Source organism: Apus apus, chromosome 14, assembly GCF_020740795.1.
Source record: "Apus apus isolate bApuApu2 chromosome 14, bApuApu2.pri.cur, whole genome shotgun sequence".
In the NCBI taxonomy this organism is placed as follows: domain Eukaryota; kingdom Metazoa; phylum Chordata; class Aves; order Apodiformes; family Apodidae; genus Apus; species Apus apus.
Genome location: NC_067295.1, coordinates 9754036 through 9779399, shown reverse-complemented (window position 1 = coordinate 9779399; position 25364 = coordinate 9754036). Strand labels below are relative to the sequence as shown.

At 38.9% G+C, this 25364-nt stretch overlaps 2 protein-coding genes across 5 annotated transcripts in view; one reads left to right on the top strand and one right to left on the bottom strand.

The window, feature by feature from the left end:
- Nucleotides 1–735: 735 nt before the first annotated feature.
- On the bottom strand, nt 736–19106 carry TNFRSF17 (TNF receptor superfamily member 17). 4 transcript variants are annotated; one of them, XM_051631749.1, is made up of 6 exons: nt 18999–19106; nt 11657–11778; nt 3206–3270; nt 2548–2682; nt 2073–2204; nt 736–1329 (listed from the first exon to the last, which is right to left on the bottom strand). In XM_051631749.1, exons 4-6 carry the CDS (start codon nt 2660–2662, stop codon nt 1073–1075), a joined length of 504 nt encoding a protein of 167 aa, XP_051487709.1. In that variant the 5' UTR covers nt 2663–2682; nt 3206–3270; nt 11657–11778; nt 18999–19106; the 3' UTR covers nt 736–1072. The 4 variants fall into 4 exon arrangements, with proteins under 4 accessions (XP_051487709.1, XP_051487710.1, XP_051487714.1 ...); XM_051631750.1 differs by lacking the exon at nt 18999–19106 and adding an exon at nt 15476–15542; XM_051631754.1 differs by lacking the exons at nt 3206–3270; nt 18999–19106 and having other exon boundaries at nt 11657–11695.
- The window catches only part of GSPT1 (G1 to S phase transition 1), a 24794-nt gene continuing 15733 nt past the window's right edge, over nt 16304–25364 (top strand). Inside the window, exon 1 of the mRNA XM_051631748.1 lies at nt 16304–16729. Coding sequence (XP_051487708.1) covers nt 16429–16729 — 301 coding nt within the window. The 5' untranslated portion in view covers nt 16304–16428. The remainder of the gene's footprint in view (nt 16730–25364) is intronic.

Below are 25364 nucleotides of genomic sequence, written 5' to 3'. Positions count from 1 at the left end.
AAGTAATAAAAATTAATTTAATAGCCCTGTAGGTCTACTCTAGAGTTCTTGGCTATGTGTGGCCTGACCTGGACAGCTCTCGAAACGGGGCCAAACTTTGTGGACACCTACAGATGCTGTAGTAGTGATCATTCACAGATCTTTGGCAATTGTTTACTAGTCCTAAAACACCCTAATTCATCATTGATGCAATAACCTGAAATAGAAAGTTATGTACAATAAAACGATTGTTACTGCTTTTTTTCTTGTTGCAGTATTCCAGGAATAAAACTGGCCAAATACTAGGAAAATAACACTAATGCTTGAGAGGCAAGATGACAAAAGTATATTCCCAATTTTAGGCCACACAGTAGCCTAGCGTGACTGTATCTAGTCAGCAATACTTGTACTTATAACAAAGGTAAGTAAAAAAATTAGTAGAATGAAGAAATCTTTATAGAATATAGTCTGAAAAACACTCTGCACTTAAAGGAAAGTCTGCACCATCAGGAAGTACATTGGGAGTGCAGGTGTGGTGTTCACAGCACCACAACCTCCCTTAGGGTGACCCAGAGATACTATCTGAACCTGAAGGGACTCTGTACCCTACAAAGATAGTCATCACTAGAACATTCCTATTTCAAGCATCATAGGGACTATTCAAAATTATTCTTTACAAGACTGGGGATGTAATGTGCATCTTCATTTCTGCCTCTTGGAAAATTCCTTGTGTACCATCAAGCAACTTTTGCACAAGAGCTGAATTTAACATAAATATTTGCAAACTTGTTTAATTATGGGTTTGTATATATCTGGCATAAGTAGATACAATCACTAAAGGCAGAAAACGCCATGCTATGTAGGGACTTTCAGAAATTAAAAATTGCAGTAACTAGTTTAGCACCTGAAAATAATATAGAAATACTTAACCCAGGAGATCCTAGAATTAGAAATAATTTGACAGTATTAATGAAAGCTCAATGGAAGATATATAGTGATGATGTATTAGCCTTCTCCACTAACTGCAAGTATTATTAGCTATACTGGAATAACTTGTTTATTATTATGCAGTAAAAATATACTTCTCTCATAGTCATCCAGCACCCAGAATATAGTTGCAATAATCAAAAGATTTAGTGGTAACTAGAACAGTAGCTCCTTCTTCTGTAGCGGGTAATGGAAATAAAGTTTCACAGCCAGTCTGAGGTTTTACCAAACCACAATCACTGCAAGTGCATTCTTCGACTGAATACATTAATGTTTCGCTTTGAAGTGAGTGTCTAATTCCTTCTGTATTCATGCTGCTTTCAGTATTAGCCTTGAGAATATTGTGCAGCTCCAAAGAAGAGTCTGTAAATATACAGAAGATTATTTACTACATACATCATGCTGTACCAGACAAAGTTTTTCAAGATCCAAATTTCATTATGTTCCAACTACGTTCCTAACATTAGTGGAAGTTTTAAGATGTAGTTATACACTATAATACTTTGTTCTATGACAATATATCCCATATACTTCAGGAGAAACATTGAAGTAATCTAACACATTTTCTAATCAGTTATTATTTATTGGCTGAACACTCCACAAATACCAGTATTTTTAAAACATAAAATAACTTAATTGCTTTCACCTTCCCAAAATAAACCACATACAATTCTTACAGGCTAAAATACTAAGTAAAATTATTTAATGTCTTATAAGAAGAAAAGCTAATATTGAATATGTATTCTCTACCTGGGTAGAATTCCTTTTGCATTTAATAAGAAGAGGATGAAATCCTTACAAAAATCTTTTGCTACTGAGGGTTCACAAATGATTTGTCAAACATCAGCAAGGCACGTAAGAATATGCAACAAAACAACTGCAACATGATCCAGAACTAACAGAGACTGCTGCTTTCACAATTACCATCTGGATATTTTATTCCCTAATAACTTTAGTATCTTCATTGAGACTATTTGAGCAATACAAAACAACCTGACAGTTATTAGAATCTGCAATATCAATTATATGCAAAATGTATACATGGTAAGAGTAGCAAAAATATACAATGATCTAAAATTATTTTATAAATAATGTTATTTATTCACCTGTGTTTTTCAGATTTTCTTTTAGTAGCTTCAAGTGCTTCCATTTAAACAAGACCATTAAGGTGAACAGAGTGAGGACTATAATTACTCCTAAGCCCAAACAAATCCAAAGAACTCCACTTGAATCAGCACCTTATAAAATTAAAGAGATGCATTAAATTATTTGTAAACAATAAGTAATTAACAGTAAGCATGTTCAACACAGAAAACTTCTATATCAAAGTAGCTATTTCTATTGAGTGATAGCTCAAGTAAAGCTTGAGAGCTTTAAAAGTTTACTCATCTTAACACACACACACTCATACAGGATACACTGCATACACGTAATATTTTTGAGCCCATATATTACTTTTATATGGGCTTTGATAAATCTAAAACCTGGGCAGAGTCTAAGTGTTTATGTTTACAATTCTATCTAAAATGTGATGTGAAAATGCCCAGGATAGCCACAAAGTGTTCCAGAAATATTACTTACTCTTATCACAGTAGTTTTCACACAAAGGTGGTGGTGTGCTAGAACATCGAAGATGACAAGGCGTACAGGAGAGCAGCAGATTATCAAAGTATTCATCCTGGGGGCAGTGTGCCATCAGAGTCAGTAATTATGGAACTGGAAAGCCACAGAAATTATAAGAAAATGAGGATCATCTAACAAGGCCTTTTCAGTTGTCAGTTTTAGCAAATCTTAAGAACAGCTAACAATAAATTAGACTTCAATAGCAGCTCTGCTACATAGTATCATGTTAAATAAAAAAGATTTAACTCCCGGGCCCCTAAGGAATTACTGGTCCTTTTTTGGCAATTCACAATTGTAAAAAAACTGAACAGCTGCACCAAGATAATTTTCAATGTAAATTTTGTCTGAAACAGAAAATGCTTATTTATAGAAGACAGTGCTTGAACAGGTGCTAAACATTACAAACTAGAAAAGCAGGAAGATCTCCAAACAGGAGTTTATAATAGCTATTCTTTAGAATTTTGTGGGTTTTTTTCATGGTGATGAGCTACAGTAATTATGCTTTCCCATAATGTGCAAACTATGCAATGCTTATTCTTTTTTCTGTCCCCATTCAAGGAGCATAAGATGAAAAAAATAGAGGCAGGACACATAGCAGTAAGAAGATATGACTTACTCAGTTTCTAGGTTGGCTACTGACTCATGCTGCAGCTTCAGACAATTTCCTTCATACCTGTTTCCCTGGATGGGCAATAATATTTAGAACACATAGATGATAAAAAATTATTTTATTATGTTGTAAATGAATGTTGTCTGATTTAAAATTAGATACTGTTAAAGTACAGCAATTATTTCATAATTGTGTCATTAAAAAATACATCTAAGACCTTCAGATTTAATGGAAAGACAAAATCTAGAGATTCAGCCACTGGGATACTGCTCCTCAGATCCAAATTAGCCTAATTTATCTAATCTATTAGGTTTTGGTCAGCTTTTTTCCTTGGTTTATTTTGGGGGTTTTAGCTGTTTCTTTTCCTGTAACTATGGTTATAGGAGAAATGTAATAAGATCACATTTTAATCATGAAAGAAGAGCTGTATGAATATTTTACAGATCTTATTAAAAACATTATCTGCATTTTTGCCCTTCATTTTTCCATCATGTAGAACTGTTACTGTATTAAAACTGTGGTACCCAGCACAGAAAAACAGCTGAGCCATAGATTTCATTCTCGTGGTGAAGTGTATGCGACACCTCCCTGCCAGCCAGGTGGACGCATGCTGAGCACACAGATCTGGCTGTGCAGTGAGTGTAACATTCCTGAAAATGCATTTGGTCTTTTCCCAGGTTAAAAAAAAAGAAAAAAGAAAAAAAAAAAGTTTGATAACAGACTGCAACAATTAAAATAACATACACACCTTACTTGTATCTTGACATTTTAATTTAATAGAATTTATTTTAGATACAAAGTTAAGCAGTAATATCTAGCAAGTCACAGTAAGTGCATCTATCCAGTATCACTGCCACAGTGAGATTAGAAATGCAGGCTTATTTATAGTTTTATTTCTCCTTGACATAATTAAGTTTATTGCCTTTTTTACTACAGAAAAATAAAACTATTATATACGAAATCATAATTTCCTACTGCATTACTATGTATGAGACTTATTTTCCTACAAAATGCACCATGTTGGAATACACAAACTGTTTTTAGTGAAATAGCCTAACCAAACACTCTGTGTTCTAGTCTCTAGCAGATGGAACTGCTTATTGTGGCATCTGCACTTTTTTCTATAGGCCAGGTGCACAGCTGTAGGCTGTTACAGGCTTTTCTCCCTATTCAAGATTAGTGAATAAACAGGAATTAACAAAAACTGATCTAGACATGACAAGAGAAAATATGGATACAGAGTGTGAGTGATGCCAAAAATTTCTCCAGGAAGTCAGTGCTGCTGCTGAAGTCATAAAGCTGGCTCTAACTTGCTTACATTAACCTTCTAGGGGAAGAAACCCAAGTTACCACTAGACTATAATTCCTATTTTTGATAAAACGCCATTTGGTAGTTTATGCATAGTGTTACATGTGGAGTGACACGAGTTTTTGCCATGAAAATGTTATTTAACCTCTTCAGCCATGGAGAGGACAATCTCATTCCCAACAGCCATCCGAAGAGAGCAGACGGGCATCTAACTATCTTCATGGTATCCACAGGTAAGATAACAGAATTTCAGGACAGATAAGTTGAGTCCAATGCTTTAATCCTTTACAGTATAATTTCATTAACTTTAGTGAAATGGTCTCTAATTTTACTTCAATAAAATATTCTCCTGTGCCACAGCTAAGACCTTTCAATGAAAATTATTAAACCTTTAAAAAATATGGGTTATGTGATCCTGCTCTACTTATTACTGCAGTGTATCCTAAAACTGATACATATTTGATACACGGTACTTCTCGTCTTCACAGAGATGCTTCCCAGTAGATATGACCCAAATATGGGACTTCTGGGAAAAATATTAAAGTGTAAGACCTGACATTACTTTGTGAGATGATTAACAATGAAAGGAACTAGAAGATGTAACTCCTACTGTAGGCAGTATTATTAGAATCTTCACAACTACTTTAATTTTTTGCTATTACATTATTTTGTCTGTGTTCCTAGTCCAGAAGAGGGGCATCTGCTTTTACTTATTGGCAATGGCTTCTCTTGTATACACAAAATACCCCTCTCTCCAAAACCACATCCTGTCATTGCACTTTCATACAGCTACTCTATGATACGCAGAAGGGTTCATATTGTGATTCCTAAAATACTGTTACACTCAAATTTAATGAGATATATCCTAAATCAAACTATTTTGGCACAAAGATGATTCACCTCTGATTAGCAGGACTGGTCTGTAGGTCACCAAAGATGTGGTTAGATTATATACAGCTAAGCTGATTAAATGCCTTGGTGTTCGTGAAACAAATAGTGCTGCTCTTCTCTCTACAGTATTCTGAAGCACAAGAGAGGGCTCTGGGGCTTTCCTGACCACATAGCAAGCAGCTTTAATTTGTTAATCCTGTCAGTTCATGGAGTTTTGCTCCCTTGGGCCTGAAAAATAAGGCCAGAAACAGAACAGAAAAAAATATAAACAACTAATCACCTAGTGGGGATGTGAAACCAAGCCTACCACAGGAGCACAAATTTGGTGAACTAATGCACCAATGCCTTAATTTTAAAAGTCCTGTCAAACTCTTAAGTACAATAGAAATTAATTTGTGTCTAATTATTTGATATTGTGTATATGGGATCATAAGATACTGTGGCAGATATGCTTACACTCTTATAACCAATTGGCCAGAAGCAGTTTTCCTATGTGGCAGGTTAGAGTTCAAACACATTTGTCATAAGACAGTAAGTCATCTTTTCAATCAAACTCTAGGAAACCTTCCCTTAAGTAAAAGGTAAAATACTGTTCATTTCATCAGAGCTCTAGAGAATCCTGCTGTCTCTTTCAGCAATCATTTTCCTCCTACAGTTGGATCACTGTTTCCCAAAGCTTACAGCCTTCAGAGATAAACAAATTATTTTGATCTATATTCCCCAAAGCACATACCCCTTGATTATTAAACAATATATTTTTCACACATATAAACAACCACCATACAAATAATAGTCTTTTCTCCTTAGCTATACATAATTTTATTGATGTATATAATAACAAAACAGAGGCAGCAAATTATAGAAAAACTATGAGGAATTATAGTTGTCATGGCCTATTGCCTTTGTTTTCTGCACATCCTAACATTCACACGTCCTATTTCTCAAGGATCTGAAAGCAAGCATGTAACTAGAAGACACTGATAAGAATTCCCAGTGACAGACCTTGCCACACATCTCAAGCACACATTATTTAAAAATCTATGTCCTGTGGTTCACCTGTTGCTTTCACTGACTACATGAGACTGCCCAAAACTTCTGAAGACAAGTGTCTGTGATGCAGTTTTGAGATTACGTTTTGGGAGACCAGGATTTACAGGGCTTGCATTGGCTTTCCACAGTTACATGTTGATACTAATAAATGCTTTCTCCTTGTCACTTGATTTTGCTCCAAAAAGATGACAGAAATTACTAGAGTTGTACAAAATAAGAAACAATTTATCAAAGATAGTAACTGGTCATTTAACTGCAAATCCACAAAGTGTTGCCATGGAAGTATCTCTGTAGTTACATTACTGCAAAGTTAAAAAAATTCCCATTATGTAATGGGAAGTACATTTAAGAAGAAAAGCATCAACTGTGGAAACAACAGGGGGAAAAAAAGGAAAAACAATTCCCAGATTTGATCCTAAAATGTTTCAGTCTGACTCAAGAGTGACACCCACGGACAATTTATGAAGACCAATATGAAGTATACTTCATTGCTCTCCTAATGTGATTATTGTCTGCAGACAACTCTTCAAATCTACATCTAGAAGCAGTAGAACATCTATTTGTTGTTTAGAAGAATGATTTTAGCATGCCATCAATTCTACTAGGGTATCAAACTATTGAACAGGTTTTCAAGAAATCAAATAATTTTAACTGGTGAAGAGAATACAGCACAGCACAGACCAGGAGGTAGCACTTTGGATCTGTACACACAGGCTCTAGGTTTACAACCTTCTAGCAGGTAAGCAGAAGACCTCAAGTTACACGCCACTTTGGCAAAACACAAATATATCAAGCACTGAGAATCCAGCCAGAGCATTTCCTGCCATGAACCCAAATTTTACTTTGGCTTCCTTAAATATATAGAGAAGCCTAAGATTTCCAGAAATCCTTGTGAAATTGATATTACTTATGTGACAGAAATTAGTCACCTGAAAAAGATACAGAGAATTTTATCTTTCACTATTTCATTTGAAAAAAGCTATTGTGAGTTTCAACACTGAAATAATAAAATGAAAACTCTGAATGGAAAGCAGAAGAAAATAATACTATTAAGTCATAATGAAACAAAGATTGAAATTAATCTCTCACAGAACAGTAGCTTAAAGTCTATTTACCACACATAACTTCAACAACAAAGCTTTGTTCTGGCACTGCTTTGGGGTTTCTCTGTTCACAGTTATGCCATTTTTTTTTGCCTGACTGTACTTCAGAAATTCTGCTGGCATGATTACACAGCACTTATCAGGAGAAAGAGGGCTTTCTGCTAGGACTACTACATTCCTTTCACAAACAATATTAGCTAGGCTGACAAAGGCAATCCTCTGCTTTACAGTTGTTTCTACATTGGTTGCTTTGTGCTGGCACAGCTTTTCTGGGTAACAGATTTTTTTCCAATCACTAAAGCAACTGACCTACACTGTCAAGTCTTATAGGTACAGGCTTGGTCTGAGTCCTCTCCAATTCTCCAAACCTATTTACAAAAATAATCCAAATATTAAAGTCCCTTATAAATCACCTCAGCACAGGAATTCTAAAAATCTGAGATATCAATGTACATAAAAGAAAACTAACTTTTTCTTCCAAAAAGTTACTGCATTTCAAGGAACAGCAGTCTTACAGCTATCTCCTAAAAAGCATTAAAATTTTCTGAAATAATTCTTTTCAGAAATCCATATTTTGTTAAGTATCTGCTCTAACTGTATGGCTGGGAGGAGATAAGCTGCTCTAGGAATGCCGTACACGCTGCTAGTAATCAAAAGGAAGGGGTTACTAAAGGATTAATCATGTTCATTAACTTTTACAAGCTGCAGAGAACAATGCTCTTTTTAGACACAATATTGTCTAATGTCATTTGGGCACAATGCAAAATCAAGAACAATGTGGATTTTGCCTGTTTGTTTCAGCATATTTTAGTTAGACCCCTGCTTTGAAAAGAGTGATGTTGCTGTTGCTACATCCAATATTGCCAAAAAAGATTAAAGAACATAACAAATTAAAACAAAAATGGTCCTTAAAAATAGTAATTAAAATAACAATAGTATAAATACTGTCAACTAAATCTCGGATAACCTCTGTATCCCTTGCTGCGTTCAAAGTTTACTTAGCTAAGGACCAAGTTTTAGAAAAGATTTAGTGCAGAGCACACAGAAAAGCAGTATTAATATAAACCCTTGGGGAAATGAAAATACCTTTTCATTTGCCTGATGTTCCATATATGCCAACATATTTATGTAACTACTGAGGACAATACATAAAACAATAATTGTGTAAGCAAGTTTGGATTATTCCAACACTTGTTAGACCACCAGTGCCATTTTATGTTGGTGTGATCATTTTTACAGAATGTAATTTTTTTTTGTTCATTTCTTAATGTAAGCACTTACATTTTGTGTTGTGAAAATATACTCCCACATACTACTATTTTAGTGACTTTGCAGATCAACAAAACAAACAAAAACTAATCAGTAGTAGAGTGCCAACAGGAGTAATGGAATTGCAACAAAAATAAATGTGCACCTAGAAATGATGTAAAGTGCTTGGCGTACACTGAAGTCTAACAAGAATTTTTCTTCTGATAATTTAAAGCAATTTCTCTAACCATTCACTGTTTGTGGACAAGTTAGGTAACACAGAATTGCTTTATTTCTAATTCCCATGTACAGGATCACAGTGCCAATATGTGCTCTCCCATCAATACAAGAAGGAAATAGTAATTGATTTAACCATCCCTATTCCAGAATAATGCCCTATGCAAATTGTCTTCTCTGGAATAAAAACGCTGGCACAGAATAATTCTGGAGCAATTAGTCCTATTTAGAAACAAGCTCACTATTTTGTTCTCACAATTTCATAATGAAGTAATTATTTTCTGCAACAAAGTTAACATGTTAACAAGACATGGAAGAGCAGCTTTAAAAATCCCATGACACTGTTATTCTTGGCTCATGACAATAATGCCATTTTGCTTTAGTCATTACTGAAATTAAAATCTTAAGGGATCTCTAATGGACAAAACACTCCCTCAGCTGGAATTTAATTCTGAAGAATTAAAAAGGGGAAATTAAAGCTCATGAAAATCCCACATGGAAGTAGTTTTCTATTCCCCCTCCCTGAAGACAGAAAACCAACATGTAAAACTTTCCATAGGAAACAAAAGTGTTATAAAACTTTTACTGCATGAATAAGGCAGGAGATCTGACCTACATATGTTATGGAACCCAGAAGCAGACATGGCAACTCTGAGCTTCTCCATGTCAGGGGGTCACTGCAATAAGAAAGGGTGTAAATAAACAGCACATTACATACCCTGCATTAACATCCCATATTGATATTTTCAGTGCCAAGTTCAACATTTTCATTATCTCACAGAAACATTATTTATTAATATAGTCTAGAAAAACTATGAGGTACAGCTGAACTCTGTTTGCTAGTGGGGAGACACCTTGTGCATCTCTTAAGTCCTACTTTAAATACTAGCCAACTTTTCTACATTTTTACTTCTATATCAAGCTACAAGACTGACAATTTTATGGTATCCAGAAGTGAAAATTTCCCCTGTTACTTGCCTCATGCTAGAACAATATTAGCCTACAGCCAGTGAAATAACGTCTCTTAAGGATCTGGCACTTAAAAGTTACTATTGTTGCTCAGTCAACTCAGCATCCCAGACCCCGAGATTGTCAAATTTGTCACAGGGAGCAAAAATATCCTTTGTTTCCATTTATCACTTCCAGAGAATCTATGTGTCATAAGCTTGTCATATTTACTTTCCACATCCAACAGATTTACAGGTGAAAAAAAAAATTGCTCTAACAAAGCAGGTCAATTTTCTAATCAAAACATTGCTAATAAACATGAAACAGCTGAACAGAGGTCTGGATTGTACTTAACAGGATTTATTTTCAGCTGCTTCAGTATCTTAGCTGACACAATGCCTCCCCCACCAATCATGCACCTGGCTTTCAGATCCCTAAAACCATAGTCTCTGCCTTTGTTCAAAATAGATTCCCTGCTGTCTCAACCTTTCCAGTCCTAACTCAGTCACTGTATACATCATTAAAGTGATCTCATTCTTCCCTTCCTTCGATGTACATTCTTTGCTCAGCACATTCCTTCCACATTAAGCAATCCTGCTGTTTACAACATACCCAACTATCATAAGATTTATAAACTATGTATAGATTCTTCACAGTGTGCACACCTAAACCCTCATTTTTGTTTATTTTGAGGTTTGAAAACAAAAAGTCCCACAAATAACAAACACTCTTGATAGCAAAACTACTTACCTAAACCACCCTCTCCCTACTACTTCTCAGTCTGGAGGCTTGTGGTATCAAAACTCCATAAGAAATTCTGTCTAAGGAGTAAACTGCAATGACTGTGGATTCAAAGAGAAGCACCTTGTACAGAGACCTATCTAGCACCCAACTTACAGATTTTTCAAATCTGAGCAACAAGCTAACTAAGCAATAGATCACACAGCTGAGAACTCTGAGTATCCAATTAAAGTCACCTGAAAAAAAGGAATGGCACTTGCAAAATTATGACCTTTCAGTCTTTATTTCTAGACATACACAAACAAGAGAAAGACAGGTTATGTATATATACGAAAGTGAGAGACACAACAACCTTGAAGTATTTGAAAGATAAGGAGATAGACAAAGAGCATTATAAACTGGTATTTTGGCGTATGGATCAATGTATTTCTTTTGCTATCTAAAGTAGAAACAATTCATTTTATGCTCTTTTTGAAGCCTGCAGCATGTGCTTTAACTTCTCCAACAGAAAGGCTCTAAATTGGAGATTTCAAAAAGAATAATCCAGTTCAGAAGCACTCACCACCAACCCATAATGAAATGTTTAATAGTTAAGTTGCTAAACCCCTTTGAGGATGCCCTTTGCAAGTTTGAGTAATTCTACAGCTGGACTGTGGAAAAGAGCTTATGCTATGTTGTGACATTTGGAAAACCAAAGACTTTTATTCTAATCTCTTCCAATCAAACAGCTTAAAATACATTTATGTACATCACATACAGCAATTATGTGAGTGTCCAGCAGAGGGAGAGTAATAGGCCAGAAACAGCATTTGTTAAATACCAGGGTTAGAATAAACAAATCCGTGAGAAGATGTTTCCAGATTAAGGTATCTTAGTTTGGTTTATACATAGTCTTGTGCAAATATAAAAGCCTCTTTATAATTCACTTACCCTTTCAGGAACACCAGCAAAGTTTAGGATAGACTTGGCTCTTGAAAAAGCCATCATGCTGAAACGGTGTGTGTTTTTGTGGGTTTTGTGCTCTTGTTGTCAGCTACATCTCCACAGACTACCTAGAAAGATAATTTGACAGAGTTTAAGAATATTAAATATATTATCTCCTGGTGCCTAATTAAACTGTTTCAGCATTTTCAGTTCTGTGTCAGGCCTCATTAATATTCTGAAAGGTATTTAGAAAAACTCATACACAGCCTTCCCTCAAGAGAGGTGTATCACTTAGGTACAGCCTTAATTCATACTTTCCACAAAAACTTTCTGAAGTCATTTAACTCCATCTGCTTCTTCTAAGTAATCCTAAACTTAATTTCTAGAATGTCTTTTGAGATTGTTCCTTCACATAAGTCTCTAAAGTGACACTTTCATACCTGAGCACTTCCCTATGTTTTTCTTTTAATAATTTACCTTGTAACTCTTGTTTTTTCTTCCTCCTAGGTAAATAACTTGTTCTTTTGGCTTTGTTTTGAAAGGCTCATTCTGACTTCAAAGCAATTCTAAATATCAAGCTACTCATTTAAGTGCATAACTAATGTATGTATTTGAATACCTTACCATTTCAGGGCATGGCTCATGGTGTGTCAGCTGAATTTTAGCTTGCTGCCACACCAGAAAGGGAAGGCTTATTCCTTTCCTGCTCCTCCCAATCTCAGCCAAATGCTTTCTTTCCCATTTTGCAGCAGCTCAGGAACTTCTCTGATCTCAAGATAAATGGAGTCAATCCACTCATAACCCAGCACCCTAAAACCACTCTCCTTCCCCCTTAGACTACTATTATATGAAGTTTAATAAGTTTACCTGTTGGTGGTGAGCTGTTAACTGCTTGAAGCCATTAACATGTTTAAAGCCTTCTAGTGAAATATATTTTTCCTTTCTGCTTCAGATCACATAACTAAAACATTGGTATTCCATAGGTATATTAGCTAGGATGTCAAGTGCTTGTGAGAGCCTTGGATGAAAGTTGCTACTCAAGCACAGAATACTATTCCTAGTATCATGTGAATGAGGACCTACATTTCACTGCTGTAGGATTGACTTATCACAGGCTGCAAACTAGTGGTGAAGCTACCCTGAGATGGTTTAATATGTGATTAGCTTGCTCTCACTAAAAAAGAAGTCTCGTTCCCCATTCTTATTTTATACCAGCTCTGGCATTTGTCAAGCACCTCTTAAGAGTTTATTCATCTCAGTAACCCAGGAGGAAAAAGAAAGTGGAATGTTCTGTAGCTAAATGTAATGAGATAACAGCCTGACACAGTCAAGAGTGTATTGAGCTCTTCTCTGCACCTCAGTCCCCACATGTTGACCATGAGGTGGTCCAACAGCTTCATTTCTAAGCAGTGATGTGGTGGATTTATATGTGTGGCTCTCAATAAGAAGAGCTTTTTAGTGTTTATTTAATGAAGAACTAGTATATTTATTCTAAACATTTGATGTAAAATAGATTTAAACAAGAAAACCTTTTACTATGCTTTAAAACCTCATGAGAACATGACCATTTACATTCCAGTAGATATTTTGCCAGTGCAATTATGATGATTCCACTTAGGTTTTGGTTTGAGCTGTTTGTAAGTGGAAAAACAAACTACTAGCCCTGTTAAAGAACTGGTGTTTGAGTTTACACAATTCCTATGTGTGACACAGCCTGCAAAACAGGTTTGTGCACTCCGAAGGACACCTGGCATCTTCTGAAATTCTGTGGACTAATTGTTTTTATATCCTAGCAAATACCTAGGGAACAAGTACCTGTCAAAGAAGGAAGGAATGTTGCATAACACAAGTAATTATTTTCCCCTGAAATCAGAGGTAACATACTTCCATACTTCTGATCAAACACATATTTGATCCCACTCCCTGCACCCCAAAAAAAAAACAACAAAAAGAATTATCACAGCTCAGTACTTCAGGAGCTGACAGGATGAAGCTCCATTTCAAAAACCTTCAAGAAGCCTTTTAAAGGAATATATGTAAGAATTGCTGCCTACATGTTCTGTGTGCTGGCAATCTTAAGGTCTTAATTGCTCTGAAAATATGGTACCTTGCCTCCAGTTAAGCCTTTCCTGACTTGTAGGCTGTGTCAAGGCTCCAGCAAAAACAAACCTGCAATACAGCATTGCAGCAATTATGAACCTGTGCTCTTAAATGCTCCTAATGACAGTAAAAAATATACAATAACAAGACACTCCACCAGCAGAATTCATGAAGCTTGGTTTCCACTGGATTTTTATGTATTATTCAACAGCAGTTACCCATTAACTGCTTTGTTCCAAATGGTGTTACCTTGTTTCCATTCTAAATGAAATGTATCAGATACCTACAGGTTAATAAATGTCACCTAATAAGCAAAGGTTAGTATTAAAAAAACAAAACAAAACAAAAAACAAATGAACCAAACATATCTTTAATAAGTGCTTTATAGAAGTATTCCTTGTCATACGAACTGCTTAGGAAACTTATTTCTTACTTCTGTAGCTTTACTTCTAACTGCTTCCTCCGATCCCCTGATAAAAAAGGATCATATCCTATTTCTGCTTCTACCACAGACCTCAGTGGGCAAGCATATGACCTTTTCTTTGTTTCTTTTCAAACAGAAACACGATTGCAGCATACAGCTGAGAAACTTACTTGTAGTTTAACAAACTTGTAAGTATCACAACAGTAACACAGGTGAGAATCTTCCTTAATTATACTCAGCTTTGAACAAAGAGGCAATGGCAATGTTGCCTGAAAACTGGAAAGGAATTCTGCACCAGAACATAACCAGAGAGTGGCTTTCACAAGGTCTTTAAAACTCATTGTCTAGGCTCTGGTGAGAGTAAGCTCTTGATGCTTGAAGGAAAGCCTTCCCCTTAGCAGAAGTATATAGTCTTCAATTGTGAATTACATTTTTTTTCCCCAAAATTAATTCCCTTTGGTGTTGGCAGGAGTTTTGTTTTGTTTTTCACTTTTATAAGGGCTGCCCTGTATGGTTGGAAGTATATTTTGCCATTAACATATGTTCATTAGCTGGTATATAGAATTTCCTGCTTGTCAGGAGTGTCCATGTTGCTGCTGGTGTGCAGCCAGAAACCATATGGTTCTTGTGTCGGGATTATGTTACGTAAATGCCACTTCAGGAAAGTTTGTGTAGTTCTCCAACCAAAACTGCACCAGATTTTGTACTGAATGGAGACCTTTACATTTTAGCTCTGAGCCCGTCTGCTTTCAAAACAACTCCGTAACCTGCTCTAGAGTGTTCTAACATAAGTAATGCTGCAGCTGACTCAGACCTCGCATGTGAGCACTGCAAGAAACTCTCTTCTCCCAGGCACTTGCTTTGTCTAGTTATAAAAACTTATGCTGAACCTTGCAAAGTGAAATGTTGCCACAGCCATAAGCAGCCTGCTAACCAACATGTACTTGTTTCCCCTCTGTTCCTCCTGGTCTTCTCCAAATATCATAGAATCATAGAATGGTTTGAGTTGGAAGGGACCTGAAAGATGATCTAGTTCCAACCCCCCTGCATGGGCAGGGACACCTCCCACTAGACCAGGTTAACTTCAAGCAATGTCTATTTATTTTTATATAATAAATTCTAATAGTCATACCAGTCAAGGGCCTCAGTACTTTACAAGCCCTACTGCCTGTGGCTTAACTGGATTTATTATTTTTTTATATAGTAAAGAAGTCAAAGAGTGTTGTAGAACTGCCAAAATTGGAACTTTTAATGCACCTGTCAGCTTACAGCTGGACATGTACAGAGGCGTTTGCTCTCACCTCATGTGCTCACCAATCGTCATCTGGAAGGGTTACTGACGCCACGCAGGTGCTGTCACTGCTGTCACTGCTGTCACTCTGCACCTCTGCTTTCTAGGACTAGGTAGGTGCAGTTTTGCATAGGCAAAAGCTGCAACGAGCACGTCTTCGCTGACTGCAGACGCTGAGCCCCTCAGGGTGACTGGGCAGTCAGAGCGGTGCCACCCCCCGCCGCGCCCCTCGGGACGGCGGGTGCTCCGGTGGCGACGGGCGGAGGCGGCCCCTGGGAGCGCCCGGGACAGGCTCATGTTCCCCGGCGAGGCAGCCCACACAGCCACTGCCCGTCCCCGGCTGAAACGACCTTCGTTTGGGAAGAGGGAACGTGGAGCAGCCATCAGGCGACGGTGACGCCCCCGCAGCCTTTGCGAACTGCGCTTCCCAGAGCCCTGCAGGGCAAGGCACAAGCGTTCCCGGAGGGGAGGCCGGCGCCCGGCCTGCTGGGACGGGTAGTTCTTGTCCCGCCTGAGGCGTTCCCGCCAACTACATGTCCCGTCTGCCCCCCGAACTTGGAGGCGGAGACGGCAGAAACGAAAGGCGCGCGCAAAGGCTGACAGGAGCTGTAGTTTGTTAACTGGCAGAAAACGCAGGCAACTACACTTCCCATCCCTTCCGGGGAGGCGGGCCAGGAGAGGCTCGCGCAAGACACGCTGGGAGCCGTAGTTCCCGCGCCTCGCCTCGGCTCTGCGGTGGGATGAGGCCCCGGGGAGCTAAAAACTACCAAAATGGCGGCGGGGGGGGGCTGCGGGGAGGCGGTACGGGAGCTGCGGGAGGCCACACTGCGCTCGCGTCGGGGCGGTGGAGTACACGCGGAATCGCCGGAGCGAGCGCTGAGTCGGTGCTGCCGCCGGCTTCCCCCTCACCCCGGACGCTGGGAGACGCTTCGGGGCCGCAGAGGCTTGTGGGGCAGCCACAAAATGGAGGCGAACGGGAGCGGCAGCGGGAGCAGCAGCGACTCGGCTCCCGACTGCTGGGATCAGGCAGACATCGAGCCGGGCAGCGGCGCTGGCTCGGGGTCCGCCCCGGCGGCCGCGGAGGCCGAGGCCCAGCAGGAGCAGCTCGGGGCGGCCTTCAGCCGGCAGCTGAACGTCAATGCCAAGCCCTTCGTGCCCAACGTCCACGCCGCCGAGTTCGTGCCGTCCTTCCTGAGGGGGGGCCCGGCGCCCGGCCTGCCGCCACCCTCGCCCCCGCCCGGCCTGCCGCCACCGCCGCCCCACGGTAGCTGCCGCGCCGGGACGGGGCTGTGCCGGCGGGTGGGCGCTGAGGGCGGAGGGATGGGGGCCATGTTGGAAGGGCGCGGGGCCGCGCTGCGGAGGGGCTGCTGGAAGGAAGGGCTGCTGGAAGGAAGGGCTGCTGGGCCTCCGCGGGGGAGGAGGGGAAGGGCCACGCGGCTGCAGCGCGGCGCGGAGGGCCCGGAGCGGGCGAGGGAACCGGGCTGGGCCAGGAGGCGGCCGGGAGCCGGGTGGGTCAGGCTGGCGGGGTGCGGCAGCGCTGGAGCCCCGGGGCTCGGAGGTAACGCTTGGTCGGGGGCCCGGGAGGCGAGCCGGCCACGGGCTGGGAGGGCGACCCGTCCTGGGGGTTGTGGCCCTGGGATCTAACGGCAGGTAGGGTCTTGTCAGCGAGGGGCGAGGGCAGGAGCGGATGGGGGGTAGCCCTGAGGGGGTACCTTGTGCGGGAGGGGGGTTTGAGAGCAGGGGCGTAAGGCCCCAGGGGCATAAGTCTGGGCAGAGGAGCCATGGGGCATTGTGGAGGAGCTGGCAGCGGTCCCGAGAGTTTGTGGGGCGCTCGGGAGGGGGTCTGCAGGCCCTGGGGTACAGCTGGGGTGGCGGGGACCCTGCGGGGTGTGCTGCGGGAGCCCAGGCCGTGGGGCAGGTCCTGTGCTCCCGGAGCAGCAGTGACTGGTGAGGTCTGGCTGTGTGTGGATCCCGTGTACGTTTCCCTGGTACCTTTACTCGCAAAGGGTCACCCATGACGGGAGGAAACCAGGTAGCTGCCGTCTTCCTAAAGCACTAGAGAAGTTGACAACGATTTTGGTGGTAATAAATTTAGTGTTGCTGAGGACAACAGCACTGCTTCAACCACCGGTGACTCAGATGTATCTTAAATGCCTTTTTGAAGATGATATCAAGTATTTTTCTCTAATACAATTCTGATAAACCATTAGTAGGGAAGATAGATTTGTCCAGCTGGCATCAGTCAATGGAATAACTTGAAATTTACCCAGCTCTTAATTTCAAAGGATCTTTGTGTACGCAACCAAATGTTTATTCTAGATTTACTTTGCATATGGAAAATTAAAGGTGAGCTACTTTTTAATTTTTAGCTCCAACTGAAGGTCCTTCCAAACATCAGACATGCTACTTAACTTTATTTTAATATCACTCCTGAAGCTAAGGAGTTCATAACCTGATTGGGTATGATAGTTTAACACCTTCTTATTTTTTCTATAATTTGCTGTATCCCTTTTGGTACAATAGGAATCAAGGTAGTAGTTCAGATATTGATTCAGGTGATTTAATTTCAGTAAAATGACTACTTGTTATGTTTGTCACAATTTCCTGTTGATTGTGACTTACTATTTATTGTGTTCTGATGTAATAAATTAACTAGTCTTGCTTTCCCTAGTATCTGCTGTTATCAGATGTTAACAGGTAATATCTGTAACTTTCATATATGATGCTTTCAAATTTTCTTAATACTACATTAACACATTTTTTTGTGTTAGAGCAAATGTTAAATTATGTGTACTCTACAGCTACTCAGGACCCCTGAATTTTATCAGAAATTGTATCTCGTTTGCTATGCAGGCAGGGAATATCTTAAACACATTAAAATATACTTCCAAGAAGCCATGGATTCCATTCACAGTAAACATATATGTTCACAGCTGTAAAGGTAGATTGTCAGAGGCTGTGCTGAGGCACCTTTGAATAATGTCCAAAATTGATCCTAATGTGTTTTTCAGCCATTGCAACCTGAATCTAAGTATTTTTTTTTAACTGTAATCAGTACTGTGACTGAAAACTTTATTGGGGTTTTGAATATTATTAGAATAACGTTGTTTTTTCTCCCCTGGCTAATTTTGTAAGGCTTCTTCTAAGTATTCCATTTTTTTTTTTTTTTTTGTAGGATTTAAACTACATTTCCTAACCTGCTCATACTTAATTCTTCATGCACTCCTTTTCTGACACCTCTGATGAGCTCTTTCTATTGAGAGATTAGAGATGACTTTACTGAAGGAGCTTCCTGGTCATCTGGAGTGATCAGGATAGCTTTTCTTTCCGCCTTAGTTGCTGAGTACATTTCCTACATAGTGCTGTAATCTACCTAGTTTGAATTCACCATACTTGTATTCACCTTACTTAAGAAATTTTAGTTTCTGTAATTAGCTTGGATGTCCCTAAGATTAAAGACAAAAGTCTGCAATTAAGAAAGAAACTGAGGGTTTTTTTAACTGAATAACTGGAACACTATACTTGTTACGTACCTTTTCAGATCTGATGTACTCAGTTACAGGCAGTAAGTAATTGACAGTCTTGTCCTTGCAGATGTTCGTATAAGGTGACAACTACTTTCCTGGCTGGAAGAACTAGGTGGAGCTTGCTCTGGAAATAAGTCAGAACAACGTATGATTAGACACTTGTGCTGAATAGGTTACTTTTCAGCAACCCAGTTTGCTTTCGCTCCCATAGTGAATTAGGTGTTACGTGGCAAAAAAATACAAATTATCATCTGTAATGTGATGTGTACACATACTGGTTTGTATCGGGGAGAATCTACATTAGTCTTGACTCGTAGGAGGAATCTAAAAAAACTGCATGTCAGTTTAAGGACTTAGGTGGCCTAAAGTTGTAATACTTTCCTTCTTGGAACTTTCTCTTGGTGAGGTTTTGTTTGAGACATAATTCAAAGGATGTTGTAGGTCAAGATAAGTGTGTAATAGCAGCGTGGCATATAGAAAAATTCCACAGAACTGATGTCCATGTGTGGCTGTAGTGTGTAATAGTGTTCCCCTTTATATGGTCTAACTTTGTGCTTTAGGCATTTGTATAAAATTGCTGTCACTCATGTTTAGAGCACTGAAATAATGCTCACAGAAGCTGTTTGTGGAACAAGATGTTAACTTTCTTAAAATTGGGAAGCTCCTGATACCTGCATTCCAAGTAGTTTATAGGGGGTTTGTTTGTGCTTTCTTTTGACTGCAAATTGTTTATTAGGGAGAATGTCTGATGTTTGCCACTTATTTTAATTTTTGCTTGCAGATAGCTTCTGACTTAGTTTGGAGTTAAATTATAATTTTATTATATGCAAAAAGCATATATTGTTTAAATTTTTGAACCTAAGGAACAAATTAAAACTAAAATGTTCCCATTGTTGTAGCTGTGAGGATTTGCTTTTACCAAATTGTGTCCAAGTCAGACTTGTTTTGCATAAAATCCCTTTCTTTTGGATTCTATTGGAAATGTGAAAAAGAGACTTGTTGATTTTTTTTTTATTTTTTTTTAATCTGCAACAGACATGGCTATAATGCAGTTCCTTCCAGAACATGTCAAGTATATCACTCCCTAGTTGTGCTTCTAGGGGAATTTACTGTAGATAGTAGTTGCTGGACTAGTAAACTCAATTGAATTAAAACAAGGCATGATAGTCAATAAAATTACACTAGATTGTTATAGGGCCTCTATACATTCTTAATCACAGCTGGACCTTGCAGCTTCACTGTTCCATACCATCTAGGACTTATTCTGTGTATGGTTTGTTAATCTTGTAAGTGTATATAAGATATGATTGCATTTGGGTAGCTTTTTGTATCTGTATCAAGGCATGCTTCAGAGGTGTAAGGGAATTGTTAAAACCTTTGCTCCTTTCCCCCCTCCCCTCCCTCTGTGGATCAATAAGATTTCTATTCTCTAAGTTTTGTTTGGATCTCAGGTATGAGAGAAGTGAAAAATTTCTGAAAATACAGCCTCAACCTGCATTCTTGTGGTTAAATTTTTGTCATAGTTCTTGAATATTCATAGGATTCTTGGTCAAATTGATCACAGCTTCCTTGTGTGGGCTTTACTATTTTTTTTCTATTTTTTTTTCTTTTTTCTTGTTTGCAGAAGTAATTTTGAAGTGTCCACTCTTGACTTTCCTTGGAGCAGGAGCCTGAACTAGATAACTTTATGGGGTCCCTTCCAACCTGAATTGTTAAATTATTTGAAGTACATAGTGGTTGTTGTAAGAAAAAAAAGTGTCATTAGTGACAAGTGACAAGATTAGTGACAAGAACACAAGGTGTGTGACACATAGCTGCTAGCGTAAGGAAAGGTAGTAGCTATCCTTTTGGTGTTACTAGTGCTACTGCTTCATCTAGTAGCTCTCTTGACCACTTCAAGTAAATTTCTGAATGTATTTCTTAATGATTATAGTTTACACAACTTGCAGCTACAGTCTTGAGCCAAGCAAACATAAGGCTTAAGATTCACCCCTTTAGATGGCTTCACTCCCTAAATATGCTCACCCACCTGCAGTAGCCACTTTTGAAATAGTTACATTCAAGCAACTGGACATCCTCAGCCTTCAAATGGATATAGCATCTATCTTTCTGGTTTTCCCTGCCCTCATTTTTCTTGACCTTGTAGCTATCTGGGACATCCATATATTTCCCCCCTCACAAATCAAAAACAAAGAAGGAGTTTCAGTATCTTCTGATTCAGTTCTGAAGACTGTCATTTCCAGAGTAGGATGATAAGTTACTTGTATTATTGTGTTCTCCAAAACGGATCATCTCTTGTTTTACACCATTCTCTGTAGACTGTATTTTAATACTCTTAATAATTGTCTTAATACTCTTAATAATTGTCTTAATACTTAATAATTGTCTTCAACAATTCAGTCCTCAAGAGACTTTAGCTTACCTATGAACTTGCTAAGAAGGTTTTGTCTAAAACTAGTAGTCCACCATTCAAGAAGCTCCTATATTAAAGGATTAGATGGTTTACTCACACTGACATTCAAATAGCCGTATGCTGATGATTTCCTCACCAGCAGGGTGTTGGTAATGCTACTGTTAATGCTTGATAACTGTACACTTGAACTGCTTATGTGACAGCAAATTAGTGTCGTATTGTGAATGCCAATACATGGTATAAGTTCCTATTATCAAAAAAATCTTGATTTGAGTAATCACTGATTATATAAGGCAGGGTTCTTCTGTATCAGCTTCTCTAGACAGATGAGCTGCACAGCCTCTTAAAGGGAAAGGCTGTGTGTTGGCATGAACTTGCCAGATGATCAGATACAGTACACCTGTGTGATGCAGACAAAGTGCCAATATATTACACAGATGTCCTTTGTCTACATCTGAACAGTCCCCAGGAAGGTAGCCAGGGTTGTGTTGCTCCTGTTAGAGTAATTCATCACGCTCGTGGCCTTTGCATGACTCCAACAAAAGACACCACTGGGAACTGGCTGTGGACTGGATGAACTGTCCTGGAGCTGACATGCAGTCTGCTGACTGTGTGTTCTGCACCCTGGTTTGGGCTACTAATGTAAGGCATTTAAATCATGATGTTATCTTAAAACTTGAATGCTCTATCAAAATGAACACAAAAATAGTGTGGCAATATGGTTTTGCAGTTCTGCTTCCAGAATTTTGGAATTGCTGTCTTGTCTTGTGACAAGCAAGAGAAGCAGCTGATTGTATGAAGCTAAGATAGAAATAAGGTTTTATTTTTATTTTTTTATCATGAAGGAATAAAGCAGTCAAAATGTAATAAGTTACATTTTTTACTGTTTTGAAGAGGTCTGTATGAAAATGACACTGATTTTCAGTCCAAAAGTCAGTTTAGAACAGGTAATACAATACTAAAAATGTTTTCTGTAGAACAATCTGAGAATTTGTGTGTATTTTTTACTCTGTGTTAAGATCCTGAGCTTAAGCTGCAACAAAATCCATGGTGTGCTTAGGTTTGGGGTTTATTTGTTTTGGTGTTTGGTTTTTTTAAAAAATTCTGTTCCTACTGGATTATAAGAGCTCTTTGATAGAGAGTGGAATCTGTAACTATTCTAATACAGAGCTTGATTTCTTGACTATATTTCTTAAAAATCAAGTTATCCACCAAGTACAAATACCCTTAAGGAGGAGGGTTTTTCATTATGTTCCCTGAAAATCCCCGTAAGCATTTTTAGACTTGGTTGTGAAGAAGCATGTCAGTTTTAGATAAGGTAAACTTAAGGTGTGTCCTCACTGGGGAAGGAAGAGAATGGGTCTTTCACTAAGTAACATGTAGTCAAATCCTGTAACTACAAAGCAAGTGCTAATTTTTTTGTGAATTCTACAAAGTCATGTTAAAGCTATTAAAGCTGCTTGTATATTGGTGCATTTTATAAACTAGGCATGCAGCTGTGTGTCCACTGGTGAAGCTAGGCTACGAAGCAGGGCAGAGGCAAGAAGAAAATAACTTTAGGTTGAAGTTAACTTGCAAAACAACTGCCTTAATTACAGTGAACTCCTGAAAACACTTCCCTTCTGTATATTCTAGAATATTAAATACTTTATTTAGCTCTCCCACTTACTTGTGCTTAAAGTAATTTTTGTTTCTTTCTTAACTAAGAATCTCTTGCGTTTTTTTAAATTCTGATTCGCGTGCTCTGTATATTTGACTTGACCTTTGCTTATAATTAAAAAATGGTGTCATTCCCTTTAAGCTTTTGTTAAAAAAAAATAAAAATCAAACATCTGTTATGTAATTAATGAAAACTGTTGAAACTATATTACTATTGTGTAAATATGTAGTGAACTCAAGTATTCAAATCACACATAGGAAAAGGTTGATGGGAATCCTGATGTGGGTGTCATGCATTTCTGAACTCTTCAGCCTTCCAGGAATTCCTATGAAGGAACTTGTTGCATGTATGGGAGGAGCAACAAAAAATTCACTGTACAGACCATTTAAGTTTTGTAGATAAGACACTTCTTGCAAACTGAACTTGCCTTTTTTTTTTTTTCCTCTGGGGTTTTGTTATGGGGGGTTTTGTTCTGTAGTTTTAATCTTTATGTCAACAGTTTAATTAACCCCATAGTCTACCTCAGTTGCCAGGTACCAGTAGTATCTAGGTTCTTATCACTCCAGCAGCAGAGCAGGCTACAAGTGCTGCCACCCGTAGCAACATACTGAGGCCTCTCCCCAATTCAGTGAAGGTGTTTGCATTGTGGCTCAGGTAATGGCTTCCTAGGAGTTACCAGCTAACACTGAACAGTATCTTGTGTGGAGACATCTCTCAGCTTATTCTGTGCATCTGGTAATTTATCAGTTTCCCTAATCTTTTAAGTTATTTTCTTACAATGACTATCTCATGGGGGTGGGAGGATAATAAGCAAGGTTGCTTCAGTTCACTGGATTTGTCCAGACATTTTGCCACAGGGACAGTGCAGACTTTGATGACTTCTTATGTCCTAATCCAGTATTGAGTCCCAGGTAGTAAGTCTAACTCAACAAGATTCAGAATTGTCATCTCCTTTTTATGTGATCTGAGGATTCCCTAGGTGTTTCAGAACTGAAACTTGAAGTGTTTTTCCTTTACTCACTGAGATTGCCTTTCTGTTCTCTCTGCCATGGCAGTTGTAGTGCTCTGCCACCCAGCTGTTATGTTCCTTCAGAGTGCTGATCCACCCAAAAGCTGGTAGGTTCTTCTGGTTCAGTTTTTGGACCAGCTGCCTTTGTGGAGCTTAAATAGTTATATGTGCATTAGGGCTGACACCGGGGAAGAGAAGACAAAGAACAAAACGTGGCAACTCAGTAGTCTAAGAAGCAGTAGGACTGCATCCTTCTTTTCAGATAATTGTCTTAATGATTGTCTTGTGTGTTAGACTCATACAAAATTCAACAGATGGACCTTTTTAGGTTAACAGTTTCCTCCCTCCTCTGTTATTTCTGAACAAACTTTGTTTTCCTGACCTTATGCCTGCTGTATTAGAGACCAGAAAGTAAAACCCGCATTTATAATGTGCCATTGATTGACAACATATTTGTAAGGAATTACATAACTCATCAACTACTTGTAGAGCCTCTGTTTCAAGGCAAGTGCATAAATACTGGCATTTTATACATTTTTCATTATGGAGAAACTTCAGGAGTGAAATTAAAAGCTTGTTTAATTGATCTTGTAATGCAAATATTTATGCATCCCAACTATAGTATGAGTTAAATAGCCAGTAGTCTTCTGATGTGTTAAGAAACTGAGGCTTTAGGTTCATACCTAGATTCTGTGCCACCTGCTTAACACATTCATAAATGGGCTAATTGGAGCCTTTTCTAGCTCTCAAATGGGTGCAATATCTACTTTCCTATAAGTAACCTCAAGGTATTCTGTTGTTATGCTTTTACTTACTATATTAAATCATTCTCTTAAAGTTTTCATCCTGCGGTTTTGGTACCCTGGAGTGCAGATCATGTATGATAATATGATACAACTCAGGAGTGCAGGGAACCTCACTGGGAACAGTTTCCTCCTCTGTGTTGCTGTGCCCCCTCCACTGTTTGCTGCTGGTCACTGGGTGTTGTGCTGTGACCCACATTCACCCTGCCTGCCAGCTTTGTCCTCTGGCCCTCTTCCAGGTTTGCAGCACTGCTCTAGTTTATAGAAGTCTGCAGCAAATACGCAAACAGCACGAAAGCAAAGAGGCTTAGAATCAGGTCTTTCTCTCTCTGTTTTTGTTCTTTTGAGGGGATTTGTTTCATCTTTAGGTTCCATCATGCATATAGAGCAAGTAGTGCCTCAAGATCTTATTTTTATAATGGGATTGAAGGAGGGCTGGATTTACAGCTAAATAGAGAGTATGGATTTGGTATGTGACTGAAAAAAA

Bases quoted from the DNA above. Each gene is read 5' to 3' on its own strand.
- TNFRSF17 (XM_051631749.1), bottom strand. From the start codon at position 2,662: ATGGCACACTGCCCCCAGGATGAATACTTTGATAATCTGCTGCTCTCC. The intron at 2,205-2,547 runs GTAAGTAATATT...TAATTTTATAAG, and splicing joins TGAAAACTACTGTGATAAGA to GTGCTGATTCAAGTGGAGTT. The intron at 1,330-2,072 runs GTGAATAAATAA...GTATATTTACAG, and splicing joins AGAAAATCTGAAAAACACAG to ACTCTTCTTTGGAGCTGCAC.